Below are 15,488 nucleotides of genomic sequence, written 5' to 3'. Positions count from 1 at the left end.
TTTCCAGGTTTTGGGAGGTAGGGGAAAATAGGGTGCAGTTGGGAAAAGGGTACAAACTTTCAGTTATAAGATGAATAATGTATACCATGATGATTGTGGTTGATAATAGGATATTATATAACTAAAATTTATTAATGGAGTAGAAATTAAATGCTGTCACCAGATATTTTTTAAAGGTGTGAGGTGATGGATGTGTCAATTAGATGAGAACAATCAGTGTTTATCAAGTTATTACAATGCATACTTTAAATTTCTTACAACTTGTCAGTTTTACCTCAGTGAAAGTCGCTCAGTAGTGTCCGACTCTGTAACCCTATGGACTGTAGCTTGCCAAGCTCCTCGGTCCGTGGAATTCCTCAGGCAAGAATATTGGTAGCCATTCCCTGCTCCAGGGGATCTTCCCAACCCAGGGACTGAACTCAGGTCAATAAAGCTAACCAAAAAATTGCCAAGTTTCTTTTGGCTATGGTCACAGAATACCCAAGGGTAAAAGACTTCATGGGCTAAAGTTCATTACAGAGATCAGATGAACTTTTACTGGATTTTCATAGTTCTCTTTTCATAGTAACATGGAAAGGTTAGGCTGGGCTCTTGGGGTGTTAACAACATGGCATTGCCTGTCTCTAAATCAGCAGTAGCCATAGCTTAGTCTCTTTGCTTCAGAACAATTACAGTCCATCTCAGTCCACTGATTCCTAGCTTCAGAACAATTACAGTTCATCTCAGTCTACTGATTCCTAAAATAGTGATGTTCCCTCTTGCCCATCTCCTGTTTGACCACTTCCAATTGACCATCCATGGACCTAACATTCCAGGTTCCTATGCAATATTGTTCTTTACTGCATCAGACTTTCACCACCAGACACATCTTCAACACTGGGCATTTCCACTTTGGCTCAGCCTCTTCATTCCTTCTGGAGCAATTTATTCACTCTTCTCCAGTAGCATATTGGATCTCTTCTGACCTTTTCATACTGCTCATGGGGTTCTCAAGGCAAGAATGCTGAAGTGGTTTGTATTAGTTTGGGATCAATTAGATTTTTACATTATGGGTCCTATTTTCCTGCTTCTTTGCATGTCTGATAATTTTGGATGCCAGAAATCATGATTTTAGCTTGATGTGTATATTTTTGTATTCTAAATATTCTTAAGCTCTGTTTTGAAATGCAGCTACTTGGATGTGGGTCATTTGGGGTCATGGTGTTAAGTTAGGAGCACAGCACTGTTGACTCTAGGGTTCACTAGTCTCTACTGCTGAGGCGAGACCCTGTTGTAGATGCTACCCAAAGCTTGTAAACCATAAGGTGTCTGATTCTGGCTGGTGGGAACCAGTACTGTGTGTGTGTGTGCTGGGCATTGTCACTTATAGCCCTTTTGGGTGGCCCTGTCTCCAGCCTTAGACAGTCTCTCTCAGGCATCTGCTGACCAGTAGTCAGTTGAATACTCAGTGGGGGCCTTTAGGACATCTCTGAGATTCCCCTCTGTGCAGCTCTCTCCTATCTCATACTCTGTCCTGGAACCCTAGCAGCCAGTTTCTTCCCTGGACTCTGTTCTCATTCTTTAACTCAGGGACCTGCCCTGATTTCACCTTCTAGGCTGTAAGCTGAAGCAACAGAAAAGCTCACTTCACTTGTTTCTTTTCTCTCAAAGTATCACAGGGCTTTGTTGCATGACGTTCAGTGTCTTAAAAATCAGTGTCATATTTTTGTCTGGTTTTTGGTTATTTCACATGAAAGTAGAGGGTCATAATAGAAGGTAGTATGTATGATAGACACTCTTCAAGTACTATAGAAACACTTTAATAAAAATAGCACAGAAATACTTTAACAAAATCATCACACTAAATAGGCAGTTTTAACTATAAACCTGACTAGAAATGATCACCAATCTAATTCTTCTCTCTTGTTCTGGATGAGGATGTTAGTATTCTTGGCAAGTAATCATAACACTCAGGGACAATGTATTTACAGCCCATTAAGGGTGATCATTCTTGTGCAGTAATTGGGACCTTATTCCTATGCAGAATTCAGGACCATGGTTTTCAGTGCCATCCCAGGACCAAGGTTAATTGTTCTGTGGGGCTCCTAGGCTGTTTTAAGATTCTGACTCCCCAGTACTGTCAAATTGACTAGTGTTCAACTCTTTGTGATCCCATGGACTTGTAGCCTGTCAGGTTCCTTTTTCCATGGAATTCTTCAGGCAAGAATACTGGAGTGGGTAGCCATTCCCTTCTCCAGGGGATCTCCCAGGGATTGAACCCTGGTCTCCTGCATTGCAGGCAGATTCTTTACTGTCTGAGCCACCAGGGAAGCCCCATGCTTATAGAACCCAAAGAGATAAACACCGGAGGAGTTAGACAACTTTAGGGTCAGATACAGAAATGGACACACTCCAATAAACTTGCCTCTGAATGTCAGTTAATCAACAATGGTCTTACCCAAGTAACTACACTTCTACAGACAATGTGAACCCATTTAAGCTTCTGAAAGTCTTCCAGTGCTTTAACTCCATGCTCCCTTAAAATCCTATATAAGATCAGAGGCTGGCTCTGATCAGGGAGGACTCTGTTTGACCAACAAAGCTCTTCCCTACCATAGTAAAACAAATCCAGCAGTAAACTCAGCTGCGTTTTTTTTTTTTTTATTATCAGCTATGGAGTGGTAGGCTCATCAACCTCTGAGTTTTGTATTTGATATTCTCTCCAGTTTCATAATTGGTCACTTGATTTATTATGATTTATTTATTACCAGCAACTATCATTACTTAACATCAATTAAGCGAGGCATTATGCCAGCTAGTTACATATTTTAGGTCTGGATTAACTAATCCACTACTCTATCTGAAATGAAAAGGTAAAGCTGAATTTATTGCTTACTGTATGGTAAGAGAGAGCTTGGCATAATCTCATGGAGCAGAATTCAGTAACTCTGTAAATGTTAAAGGAAGCTGCAAATACCATCTCTGAAATATCTTATATAAAAAGAGACACGGTTTTATTAAAGGTGTGCTAGTAATTACCTCACATAGAAAAATATATGCTTACTAGACAGTGGGAAAATTTTTACCTTTTTACAGGTTACTGTATTTTCAGGGATTATCTACTAGATGTTAGACTAGAACATTTCACTGAAAGTCTATCATCCATACCTCATTAAATGCTTTTTGATGAAATTTACTTAGGAAAAACAGCCAAATATCATGCAACAACATCTCCTATCATAAAACACATGAATATAAATTTATTGGGTGGAAAATAGGGAAAGGGACAAAAAAGATGGGATGGTTCTGAATTGATATTGAATAATTCAAAAAAGGATAAACTTAGGTCCAAAATCCTCAGCCCACATCAAAGACTTCATGTTGTGATGACTGTGGAAACAGGCAAGCCCTAGTTGCTGGACTCAGGCAATCAGGGTGATGAAGCTGTTCTAAGTTGAAGAAGCTGCTCTGTCAAGGACATCACTTTCTCTCTTGTTCAGAGTGGCATTTCTTGGGCACAAGTCTATTTCGTTTATTCTCCCATCGATGCAGAGCAGACTGGTTTGACATGCTGTTGTGCCTTTTATCTTGGTCCTGTTGGAAAGAACACACACCCCAAACTGTTCAAAACAACTGCAGAGCTGAGGACCTATATTGTCTTTATGAAGATTTTTTTTTTCATAAATATAGGTAGTTCTAATCTAGACAGCATGGGAGAAGTAGAACTTTTAAGAAAGAAATTCAGTTCACTGGTTTTCTAAGCAGTACTGTAAAGAAATCTACAAATTAGTGGAGCAAGTAACTGGATGAAGAGATAACTTGTGTAATTAGAAATCTGAGAAGGAACAAATCCAGAATTGCTTAAGACAAATATCCTACCTCTTCCTGCCACTTGTCTTCCCGGGGAAGCCTCTGCAACCGGTTTTTGGTCAGCTCAAGTTGTAGACCGTCAAATCTGCACTTAAACCAGCGGTGAGCTTCTTCTAGGTTAGCTGTTATCTGAATGCACAAATGTTATTAAAAATTACAATAAATAAACAATTGTAAGTTTTTTTGTGTGCTACTTTGACTCTTTTTACACTGTATAATGTAAAAACTTTATTTCCCCCCAAGTGGGTTTCGCATTAGTGTGAAAGTTTTCTTACTATAGCCAGTTTGAGAGACTTTTTACCTAGCTATTAAAGACTCACATTCTGACTGCATGGTCTTTGCCACCTATTTGCATGTACACATCCTCCTATAGATGAGAGAATTATTTTAGAATGTGAAGTTAAAGAATACATGCAGCCCTGCATTAGTAAAATATTGTTAATATTTCCTGGATGTGAAGTGAGGTGAGAGAGGACTCAAATTAAGGCAGGCATGAAAGTGTCAGATGGCACTGAAAATTAACGTGGTGGTGTGAACCACATTCAGAATTTGAGTTCTGTTCTCTAAGACTAAATACTTCTCCAGAGTCCCTAAACTATAAAGATTAGATTTTTTCTGCTGTGTTTTATGAAAGTAATAGAATAGATTAGCAAGAACACTGGAGTAGCTTAGTGTAAATTGTACTCTTTATTTCCTTTATCAAAATATCTTATACTTTAGCCCCGAAGCACAAACTTCCAAATTATCTTTGTTAGACTTGAAAACAGTCCCTCTACTAGTCTGCCTTTGAAGATGATCTGGAATCAGTTTCACTTACTTGACAAATATCTGATTGCCTATATGTGCCTGGCACTCCACTAAGTATTTGGGATATTCTAATATTTTGAACATGGAGCCAACAGGCTTTTATATAAAGGCTGCTTCAAAATGGCTCTACAACATATCCTCTAGAATAAAAAGTAAAATGACTAACTTCCCTCTCTTGATTATTTATGTTTCATAGACAGCATTTTCATGTTTTGACTCAGTTCTCAGAGAGCAGTATATTTCTCTCTTGCTTGAGAAGGCAAATTTGAGAGCAGAGGCTTCATCTGGCTTGTTCACCCTCTAATCTCCAGCACCTAGCACAGCCATGTAACAGGTCCTCAAATCTGTGCTGTAATGTACCTGTCTCATATTAACTAGGGCACGGTGTGGGTACAAGTGTGAGATAAGAAAACAGAGCTCCCCTTGTCTTTAATTCTTAGAAAGCCACAAAGCTAAGTGTTCTCCAGTCTGTGCATCCTGATGGTAGACACCTCTCCCACCCAAACGAAACCCCGCTTTTCTCCGGCACTCTATCAGAAGCGGAGGGAATGATACTTGTAATGGCATCATACATTATATTTCCTCTTGCATGGTGAATGAGAAGGGCGCTAACGTACATTCAAACTTACTCCGAGCCATCTATCAGAGTAACAATGGTAGGTAACCACTTCCTACTACAGATGTGGTAACTGATGAGTTAAACAATGTAAATGTAACTTAGGCATAGTAAGTGTCACAGTTGGCAAACTCACAACAGGAGTCCATAATCCGTTTAATAAACCATTCTGAAAGTCATACTGTCATGTAATTTAATGGCTATAAAAGGGACAAGCTGGCAGCAATGTCACTGTGCTACCTTTAGCCAAAGAATCTCTTCCTTTATCTGGATAATGAGGGGTAGTCGTGGTAGACTAATAATTTCGGAGATCTTTTCCAGTTCTAAAAAATGTAGGATTTTACAAATAGCTCCTATAAATCAACAACAAAAAACCCAACTGAAAAGTGGGTTTTTGTTTTGTAGACATTTCTACAAAGAAGACATACCGATGGCCAGTTGGCACATGAAAAGACGCACCATATTGCTAATTATTAGAGAAATGCAAATCAAAACTACAAGAAGATACTACGTCACATTGGTCAGAATGGCCATCATTAAAAAGTCGATAAATAACAAATCCTGGTGAGGGTGTGGAGAAAAGGGAACCCACTTACACTGTTCGTGGGAACGCACACTGGTGCAGCCACTACGGGAACAGTATGCAGGATCCTGAAAAAATCAGAGTTACCACATGATCCAGCAATCCTTCTCCTGGGCATACACCTGGACAAAACTATAATCCCAAATGACACACGCACCCCTATGGTCATAGCAGGACTATGCACAGGAGCCAAGACGTGGAAACAACCCAAATGTCCATCGATAGCCGAACAGATAAAGAAGATACGGTCCACATACACAATGGAGCATTACTCATCCATAAACAAGAATGAAATAATGCCATTGGCAGCAACACAGATGGACCTAGAGATTATCATACCAAGCGAAGTAAGTCAGAAAGAAAAAAACACCATATGATAGCACTTACATATGAAATCCAAAATATGACAGAAATGAACATATCTATGAAACAGACTCACAGACATAGAGAGCAAATTTGTGGTTACCAAGGGGGAAGGAAGTCAGGGAGGGAAGGATTCAGAGTTTGGAATTAGCAGATACAAACTAGTATACATAGGATGGATAAACAACAGGGTCCTACAGTATAGCACAGAGAACTAAAGTCAATATTCTGTGATAAATCACAGTGAAAAAGAATATATGTACAGAAGCACTCTGCTACATAGCAGAAATGAACACAATGTTATAAATCAGCTATATTTTAATAAAATTATGATTTTAAGTTCCTTCAAAAAGGCCTATTTAAGAGAAATCAAATTCACAAATTAATAAGGTCTACTTTATATTTCTAGTTATTGGTGGTAAAGTGTTTCTACTTTTATTCAGTTCAGTTCAGTTGAGTCGCTCAGTCGTGTCCGACTCTTTGCGACCCCATGAATCGCAGCACACCAGGCCTCCCTGTCCATCACCAACTCCTGGAGTTCACCCAAACTCATGTGCATCGAGTTGGTGATGCCATCCAGCCATCTCATCCTCTGTCGTTCCCTTCTCCTCCTGCCCCCAATCCCTCCCAGGATCAGAGTCTTTTCCAATGAGTCAACTCTTCGCATGAGGTGGCCAAAGTACTGGAGTTTCAGCCTCAGCATCAGTCCTTCCAATGAACACCCAGGACTTGTCTCCTTTAGGATGGACTGGTTGGCTCTCCTTGCAGTCCAAGGGACTCTCAAGAGTCTTCTCCAACACCACAGTTCAAAAGCATCAATTCTTTGTCGCTCAGCTTTCTTCACAGTCCAACTCTCACATCCATACATGACCACTGGAAAAACCATAGCCTTGACTAGATGGACCTTTGTTGGCAAAGTAATATCTCTGCTTTCGTGTCAAACAATAATCACTAAAATCCAAACACATGCTGGTCTTCCCTTATATCTAGTGGTAGGGACTTGGACTATCAAGTTAATATCAGTATTTCAATATTCTATGATCGCTCATCAAGACACAGAATCTTAATCTAAAACTATTTGCTCTTTATAACATGTCAGAGGCAACAGTGAGTAAGGTATTGGTTCTTGCCTTTTGCACTTCTGACAACTGTGTTAATGGAGGATTTTACAGAGACTTTTGTGTTTCAGGGTCATTCGTGTGTCTGGCTCACCTGCTCTGATTCCACACTGGCTTCTTTCAGCTTATTCTCCGTCGCCTCTTTACATTTCTTTAGGTGTCTGATTGTTTCTTCCAATTCCTGAAAATGTGATACAAAGATTTTTACAAACTCCCAATGTGCCATATATGGGAGAAAAACCTTCAATATTGTAATAAAAGACAAGCCAAATTATGAAAGTATGATGGGATACTTTCTAATACCAGGTGCTACCAGACTACAAGCTAGAAACTTGTTTTCAGTTTAACTGACTGTATACACATTTGTACATGATGAAAGATATTGATTTACTGATTCTCCTGAGGAAAGGTGATTAACACTTCTTTCTAGAACTGAGGGAATAATATTCGTAGCAGACAATCTCTGTTGGAAGGCAAGAGCTTGATGCTCTCCTGAAGTCCCTTTTCAGGAATAAAATATGCTTTTCATTAGGTTGGGGATAGGCAAAAGTACTGCAATGGCAACAGATAGATCTGAGCTATGGGAAGAACCAAGGAGTCTAAAGTTCCTGAGAGACTATGAAATTCAGAAGTCCTACTCAGTAACTAGTACTTTGCATATGTGAGCCTTCACTTCAGTCCAGTTCAGTCGCTCAGCTGTGTCCCGACTCTTTGCGACCCCATGAATCGCAGCACGCCAGGCCTCCCTGTCCATCACCAACTCCCAGAGTTCACTCAGATTCACGTCCATCAAGTCAGTGATGCCATCCAGCCATCTCATCCTCTGTTGTCCCCTTCTCCTCCTGCCCCCAATCCCTCCCTCAATGAAACTAACCCATGCCTACAGGGCAACCCAAGATGGGCGAGTCATGGTGGAGAGGTCTGACAGAATGTGTTCCACTGGAGAAGGGAATGGCAAACCACTTCAGTATTCTTGCCTGAGAACCCCATGAACTTAGCTTTTCTTTAAAAATGAGGTTTTTTTTTTTACATTGAAAATGACAATGAGGTGCCATATTCAAAGCTACAGGCTCTTCCTAGATATGATTCTGGGGTCTTAGCTAAGATGAACAACTTGGAAATTTGTTTTCTTCTCTAGAGCCTAGAAAAGCAATATGCCCTAATACTGGGTTCAGCACATGGCACTTGCTGGTCATCTCTGAGAGGAATCCTAGGAAGCCTTTTCACCTGGCACCGATTCTCCAGCTCCTGCCTCAGCTTCCGCTCGGCCTCAAGGCGCAGCTCTTGTTGTTTATTCCGTGCTGAGGTATCATACTGGCTCCTGGCCAACAGCTGCATCTCCTTCTGCAGGTTAGTCATTTCAGATACAAATTTCTGGATACTCAGTGACTGTAGGGCATGAAGAGGGAGACGGTTGGCGAACCTGCCCAAGTTTGGGATTTTACATGAATGGTAAACAGTGTGTGGACATCATCTACCTGTTCGTAGTTTTTTTTCTGATACTGATCCTTAATTAGCTCCATTTGCCTCAATTCTGTTTCTATTTGCTGAAAGTAAATGTGGAAATAACATAGAAAGATAATCAGTGGAAAAAAAGGGCTTGTTTTTTTTTGCCTACAGGATGACAGAAAGAATCCCACATGAGACCCAGTTTTATCAGTTCTTGCTGGGATCTTCTTCCATCCAGCCCACCGACCCCAAGAGAGCCAAGTCCTATACAATCACTGCGGGAGAGACAGCTAGGAGCCAGGATGGGACACTGGCAGCTAATGAGCAGCCAAACATTCACACAGCAGTATCTTTGCCGGAAAAAAAGAGAGTACCCATCCCCTTCAAGGTGGTCTGCCCACGTCCCAGGTGTAGCTATAATTCCCAGAGATCACAGGGCGGTGTCAGAGCTCTGAGACCATCTTCCTCCAACACCACTGCCTGCCTGGGTCCTCATCGATACTAGGAGGTGAGGGGAAACAGGGTTTCTCAGACAACCTTCATCCTCTCTACGTTCTGAGCATTATTCGCCTTGGCGGACAAGTGGAGCTTAATTTGGGCCCTTTGATTCTTTATTTTCTCCTTGCTGCTGTTCAGTAGCTTTTCCAGCTCTGTAACTTTCTGCCGCAGCTCTCGGTTAGTCCGGGACACTTCCACTGATCTGAAGTTGGCTTCATCAAGGGCTTTCTTCATCTGTGGGACACAAAGGGAGAATGAGAACATTTTAACCTTCCATTCAGTAAGAGAAGGTTATGTTTAGCTGTGTCCCTATATTTTGTTCTCCTTGGACTATCCTTTTAAAAAGGAGGTTTAAGTAAGGCAGTACCTCAGATATGCAGATGACACCACCCTTATGGCAGAAAGTGAAGAGGAGCTAAAAAGCCTCTTGATGAAAGTGAAAGTCAAGAGTGAAAAAGTTGGCTTAAAACTCAACATTCAGAAAATGAAGATCATGGCATCCGGTCCCATCACTTCATGGGAAATAGATGGGGAAACAGTGGAAACAGTGTCAGACTTTATTTTTTTGGGCTCCAAAATCACTGCAGATGGTGACTGCAGCCATGAAATTAAAAGACGCTTACTCCTTGGAAGGAAAGTTATGACCAACCTAGATAGCATATTCAAAAGCAGAGACATTACTTTGCCGACTAAGGTCCATCTAGTCAAGGCTATGGTTTTTCCTGTGGCCATGTATGGATGTGAGAGTTGGACTATGAAGAAGGCTGAGTGCCAAAGAATTGATGCATTTGAACTGTGGTGTTGGAGAAGACTCTTGAGAGTCCCTTGGACTGCAAGGAGATCCAACCAGTCCATTCTGAAGGAGATCAGCCCTGGGCTTTCTTTGGAAGGAATGATGCTAAAGCTGAAACTCCAGTACTTTGGCCACCTCATGCGAAGAGTTGACTCATTGGAAAAGACTCTGATGCTGGGAGGGATTGGGGGCAGGAGGAGAAGAGGACGATAGAGGATGAGATGGCTAGATGGCATCACTGACTTGATGGATGTGAGTCTGAGTGAACTCCGGGAGTTGGTGGATGGACAGGGAGGCCTGGTGTGCTGTGATTCACGGGGTTGCAGAGTCGGACACGACTGCGCGACTGAACTGAACTGAAGAGATTTGTGGAGAAACACTCTTAGTGATTTAACACTAAAAAACACAATCTTTCTTAGAACACATAAACAATATAAATATATCTTCATCATATATTAAGAGCTTGGCTTTTGTATCAGACACTTTGAATCTCAACTTCACCAGTCACTAGTCAAGTAATTTCAGATAATATCCGTAAACCTTGGGTTCATCGCTGGAGAACTGTGTGAATAGGCTACCTCATAGGAGTCATGTAACAGTAAAACAAGGTAGAAAAAGAATATAGAGCCTGACACACAGTAATTGCTCAGTGATCATTACCATGCTTTAAAGCTTTTTTTTTTTTTTTTTAAGATTAAGCTCATCTCTGTCACTTGTGATGTCATGTTTAGAGAAGTGAAATAAATTATATCATAGCTTCTGTAATGGACTTCCTTGGTAGCTCAGCTGGTAAAGAATCTGCCTGCAATGTGGGAGACCTGGATTTGATCCCTGGGTTGGGAAGATCCCCTGGAGGAGGGCATGGCAACCCACCCCAGCATTCTTGCCTGGAGAATCCCCATGGACAGAGGAGCCTGGTGGGCTGCAGTCCCTGGGGCAGCAAAGAGCAGGACATGACCTAGTGACTAAGCACACATGTAAATACCTATCAGCTACTGACTATTACATGCATTCATTTTTAATTGGAATATAAATATTTTTATTATTGCCTTTCTATTGAGGTTTAGTCGATTTATAATATTTTTAGGTATATGAGTGATTAAAATATAGATTATACTCCAGTTATAATTTTTTTAGATTATACTCCAGCCATATTCCATGTGCTGTATAATATACCCTTATAGCTTATTTATTTTACATAATAATTTGTACTTACTGCTTTTAGAAATTTTAGGAAACTTGTCTTATGGTAAAATAATAGTGGTTATTAACAAAAAAACAATACAACAGGCCCCAAACAAAATGACCTATGCTAAGCCCTATTGTCACCAAACTTAATTAGTTTTGGCTCTCCCAGAAATGCACTCTCAAACCAGTCAATCAGGAATCATCTGATCAGCATTAGTTGGGTAATCCTGCCATCCACTAAAGGAAGTAAGTTTGCTGTAACCCATCTAGTTTTTTGCCTAGTTTAACTCTCTTGTTCCTGTTCCCTTCTGCCTATAAGAGTCTTCCATTTCGTACAACTCCTCGGAGTGCCTTCTACTGCAATCAATGGCATAATGTCCAATTCAAACAGATTTTTGTTCAAATAAACTCAATTTTATTATGCCTCAATTTATCTTTTAACATTACTTAAATCATTTTACAGAGTTCCTCTCCTCCTCTTGGATCCTTGAATTTTTAGGAAGAAGCACCTAAAAAGTACCACTTGATTTTTAGGAAGAGGAGGCAGCTGAGAAGGGAGAAGATAGGAAGGTGGTATTCTCTACGGCTGGTAAGTGTTTAACACGTCAAAGAAAGAACCAAAATAATGTTACCTTTTCTCTTTATACCAGCTCATTCCTTCAGCTCCTGAATTCACACTGCAGTGTTAGTCTTTTATCACTCAACCAAATTTCTGTTAGACATTCCACCATTACCTCAATCACAGCTTTGTCAAAACTGGGTAAGCCTTAAAAACTATCACTTACTTTGTACTTATGTTCAGTTCAGTCGCTCAGTCGTGTCCAACTCTTTGTGACCCCATGAATCACAGCACACCAGGCCTCCCTGTCCATCACCAACTCCCAGAGTTCACCCAAACTCACGTCCATTGAATCGGTGATGCCATCCAGCCATCTCATCCTCTGTTGTCCCCTTCTCCTCCTGCCCTCGACCCCTCCCAGCATCAGAGTCTTTTCCAATGAGTCAACTCTTCGCATGAGGTGGCCAAAGTACTGGAGTTTCAGCTTTAGCATCACTCCTTCCAAAGAACACCCAGGACTGATCTCCTTCACAATGGACTGGTTGGATCTCCTTGCAGTCCAAGGGACTCTCAAGAGTCTTCTCCAACACCACAGTTCAAAATCATCAATTCTTCGGCGTTCAGCTTTCTTCACAGTCCAACTCTCGCATCCATATGTGACCACTGGAAAAACCATAGCCTTGACTAGATGGACCTTTGTTGGCAAAGTAATGTCTCTGCTTTTGAATATGCTGTCTAGGTTGGTCATAACTTTCCTTCCAAGGAGTAAGCGTCTTTTAATTTCATGGCTGCAATCACCATCTGCAGTGATTTTGGAGCCCCCCAAAATAAAGTCTGACACTGTTTCCACTGTTTCCTCATCTATTTTCCATGAAGTGATTGGAGCAGATGCCATGATCTTAGTAATTACTTTTCATATATTTTCCAATTTAATCCTCTAAACCACCTAGGAAAGTAGTTGTGATACTTTCCATTTTATGATCAAAGAAACATTCAGAAGTTCCATTTTATGATCAAGGAAACAGACTCAAAAGTTCAGTCATCTGCACAGATAGTAAATTACCACATTGCTTTCAAGAGGCAGAGCTGAGGCACTTAAACAGCACACCCTGATGCCACTTCTCAGGCTAACTGCTCAAGACAGCACACTCATACTACTGTTCTTTGGTCTCCTGCACAAGTTCATGATCTTCACTGATTCCTGTTAAAAGGGTTTAAACTAAGTATTCTGAACAACTATCTCTGATTAAAGGCATCTTTAATTTCAGTGTCCATTTTTGTTTCCCACAGAAATTGTTTTTATTATAATATTTATACAGTGCTTTTGCAATTTACGTAGTACCATATAAAAAGTTGAATCTGATTTTTGTGACTGCTCCTTGTAAACTGCAAAGCAATGCACTCAATCTGGCAAAATACAGACCAGCCACTCCAGCTAAGTCTTGGAATTATTTTAATTACTCCCTCCCCTTTGCTTATGATACATTTTGTGTATGTTTGATTTTTCTATTACAAATGGCTTTTTTATTTAATTATTCTCTACTTTCAATAGAACTGCTTTTCTTGGCCCTAATCATCGAAGCCTGAAAGTAACTGCTCTAGTTCCCATGAGCCTCCATGTTTCCGGTTTATCTTCATTATTACTTACCTTCCACTGCCAACAGACTAACCTACTTAAAACTGTGCTTACATCCTTCTCAGAAACCTACAGTGCTTTACTTTTACCTAACAATTTCCAGCCAATATTCTGGTAGTTAAGACCGTCTATCAGCTGGTTTCCTCTAGGCTAGCCCTTCTTTCCGGAGAAGGCAATGGCACCCCACTCCAGTACTCTTGCCTGGAAAATCCCATGGACAGAGGAGCCTGGTAGGCTGCAGTCCACGGGGTCGCTAAGAGTCGGACACGACTGAGCGACTTCACTTTCACTTTTCACTTTATGCATTGGAGAAGGAGATGGCAACCCACTCCAGTGTTCTTGCCTGGAGAATCCCAGAGATGGGGGAGCCTGGTGGGCTGCCTTCTATGGGGTCGCACAGAGTCTGACACGACTGAAGTGACTTAGCGGCAGCAGCAACAACAGCCCTTCTTTCTCAGAAATTTCCTAGTCTCTGCTTTAATCAAGACAGGTAAATGCTTTTCCTTTGCTCACATATGCTGTTCATTTTTCATTTGGTTATCCTCTTACATAGCGTGTCCTATCCCTGCAAGCTCTGCCAGTCTCAGTCCTGTACTTTGGTCAAGCTTCCCTCCTCCTCCTATCACCCAGCCAGCCTAAAACAAACTTTCCCTTACTCTGCATTCATTTAAAATTGTACATAGCTTCTAAATATCAGAGAGTCTTCTGACGTCTTCCCTACTTGTCTCATGTAACAGTGGAGGTGACAAATAAGGGGTCATTTAGTATAGACCACGTCTTCTACTGTTTTTAGATAGGCCTCTCAGGAGAAGGTAGGTGCATGATGGATGCTAGTGAAGTGGACTGAGGAGATAGGTGACTTGCTATCTGTATAGCAGATGGCAGTCTCCTCCCCTCTCTTTACCACTCAAGTTACTATTCTCCAAGGGGAAGACTATCATCAAGGCATTCCTTCACTGGGCAGATAACTGTATATCAAACAGCTTACAGCTGCATCCCACTTGCTGGTGAAAGGAGAATTAGAAGCGCTGAAGACCAACTGCAGCCATTCTCAGGAATCCTCCGGCTGGCAACCACCTAGAGGAAGGATGTTATATGTCTTTTGTCGTGTGCCTCCATACCTCAGTCACCTCCCGCTGTGCTGCCTTCTTGGCAGTTTCTCTCTCAATTTGAAACTGCTTTCTTAGAGCATCTATGCGTTCAGCATGCAATTCTGCTTCTATTTTGGATTCTTCACTCATCCGTTCTCTGTTTTGAAACAGAGAGATGTTAAAGCACCTTTAGAAAGCATCTTAGGCAGTATGATTTATAACTGAGCAGATCAGTCACTATGTAAAATCACTGATCTGGAACTCATTAACATTAGAGAAATGCAAATCAAAACCACAATGAGGTACCACTTCACACCAGTCAGAATGGCTGCAATCCAAAAATCTGCAAGCAATAAATGCTGGAGAGGGTGTGGAGAAAAGGGAACCCTCCTACACTGTTGGTGGGAATGCAAACTAGTACAGCCACTATGGAGAACAGTGTGGAGATTCCTTAAAAAATTGCAAATAGAACTACCTTATGACCCAGCAATCCCACTTCTGGGCATACACACCGAGGAAACCAGAATTGAAAGAGACACATGTACCCCAATGTTCATCGCAGCACTGTTTATAATAGCCAGGACATGGAAACAACCTAGATGTCCATCAGCAGAAGAATGGATAAGAAAGCTGTGGTACATATACACAATGGAGTATTACTCAGCCGTTAAAAAGAATTCATTTGAATCAGTTCTGTTGAGATGGATGAAACTGGAGCCGATTATACAGAGTGAAGTAAGCCAGAAAGAAAAACACCAATACAGTATACTAACACATATATATGGAATTTAGGAAGATGGCAATGACGACCCTGTATGCAAGACAGGGAAAGAGACACAGATGTGTATAACGGACTTTTGGACTCAGAGGGAGAGGGAGAGGGTGGGATGATTTGGGAGAATGACATTCTAACATGTATACTATCATGTGAATTGAAT

The 15,488-nt window shown here is 41.1% G+C and overlaps 1 protein-coding gene across 2 annotated transcripts in view; it reads right to left on the bottom strand.

Moving 5' to 3' along the window:
- Nucleotides 1-3,211: 3,211 nt before the first annotated feature.
- Nucleotides 3,212-15,488, bottom strand: part of CCDC150 (coiled-coil domain containing 150) — a 92,151-nt gene continuing 79,874 nt past the window's right edge. Inside the window, exons 21-27 of one of the 2 annotated variants that reach the window (XM_069577906.1) lie at nucleotides 14,581-14,707; nucleotides 9,323-9,517; nucleotides 8,815-8,883; nucleotides 8,564-8,725; nucleotides 7,431-7,517; nucleotides 3,859-3,978; nucleotides 3,212-3,573 (exon numbers count right to left, since the gene is read on the bottom strand). In XM_069577906.1, coding sequence (XP_069434007.1) covers nucleotides 3,460-3,573; nucleotides 3,859-3,978; nucleotides 7,431-7,517; nucleotides 8,564-8,725; nucleotides 8,815-8,883; nucleotides 9,323-9,517; nucleotides 14,581-14,707 — 874 coding nt within the window. In that variant the 3' untranslated portion in view covers nucleotides 3,212-3,459. The remainder of the gene's footprint in view (nucleotides 3,574-3,858; nucleotides 3,979-7,430; nucleotides 7,518-8,563; nucleotides 8,726-8,814; nucleotides 8,884-9,322; nucleotides 9,518-14,580; nucleotides 14,708-15,488) is intronic. The other variant, XM_069577907.1, reaches the window with a different exon arrangement.

The sequence above is a fragment of the Ovis canadensis genome, chromosome 2, assembly GCF_042477335.2.
Source record: "Ovis canadensis isolate MfBH-ARS-UI-01 breed Bighorn chromosome 2, ARS-UI_OviCan_v2, whole genome shotgun sequence".
Taxonomy (NCBI): Eukaryota; Metazoa; Chordata; class Mammalia; order Artiodactyla; family Bovidae; genus Ovis; species Ovis canadensis.
The sequence above is the reverse complement of the archived record's forward strand: the minus strand, read 5'-3'. Positions and strand labels throughout refer to the sequence as shown.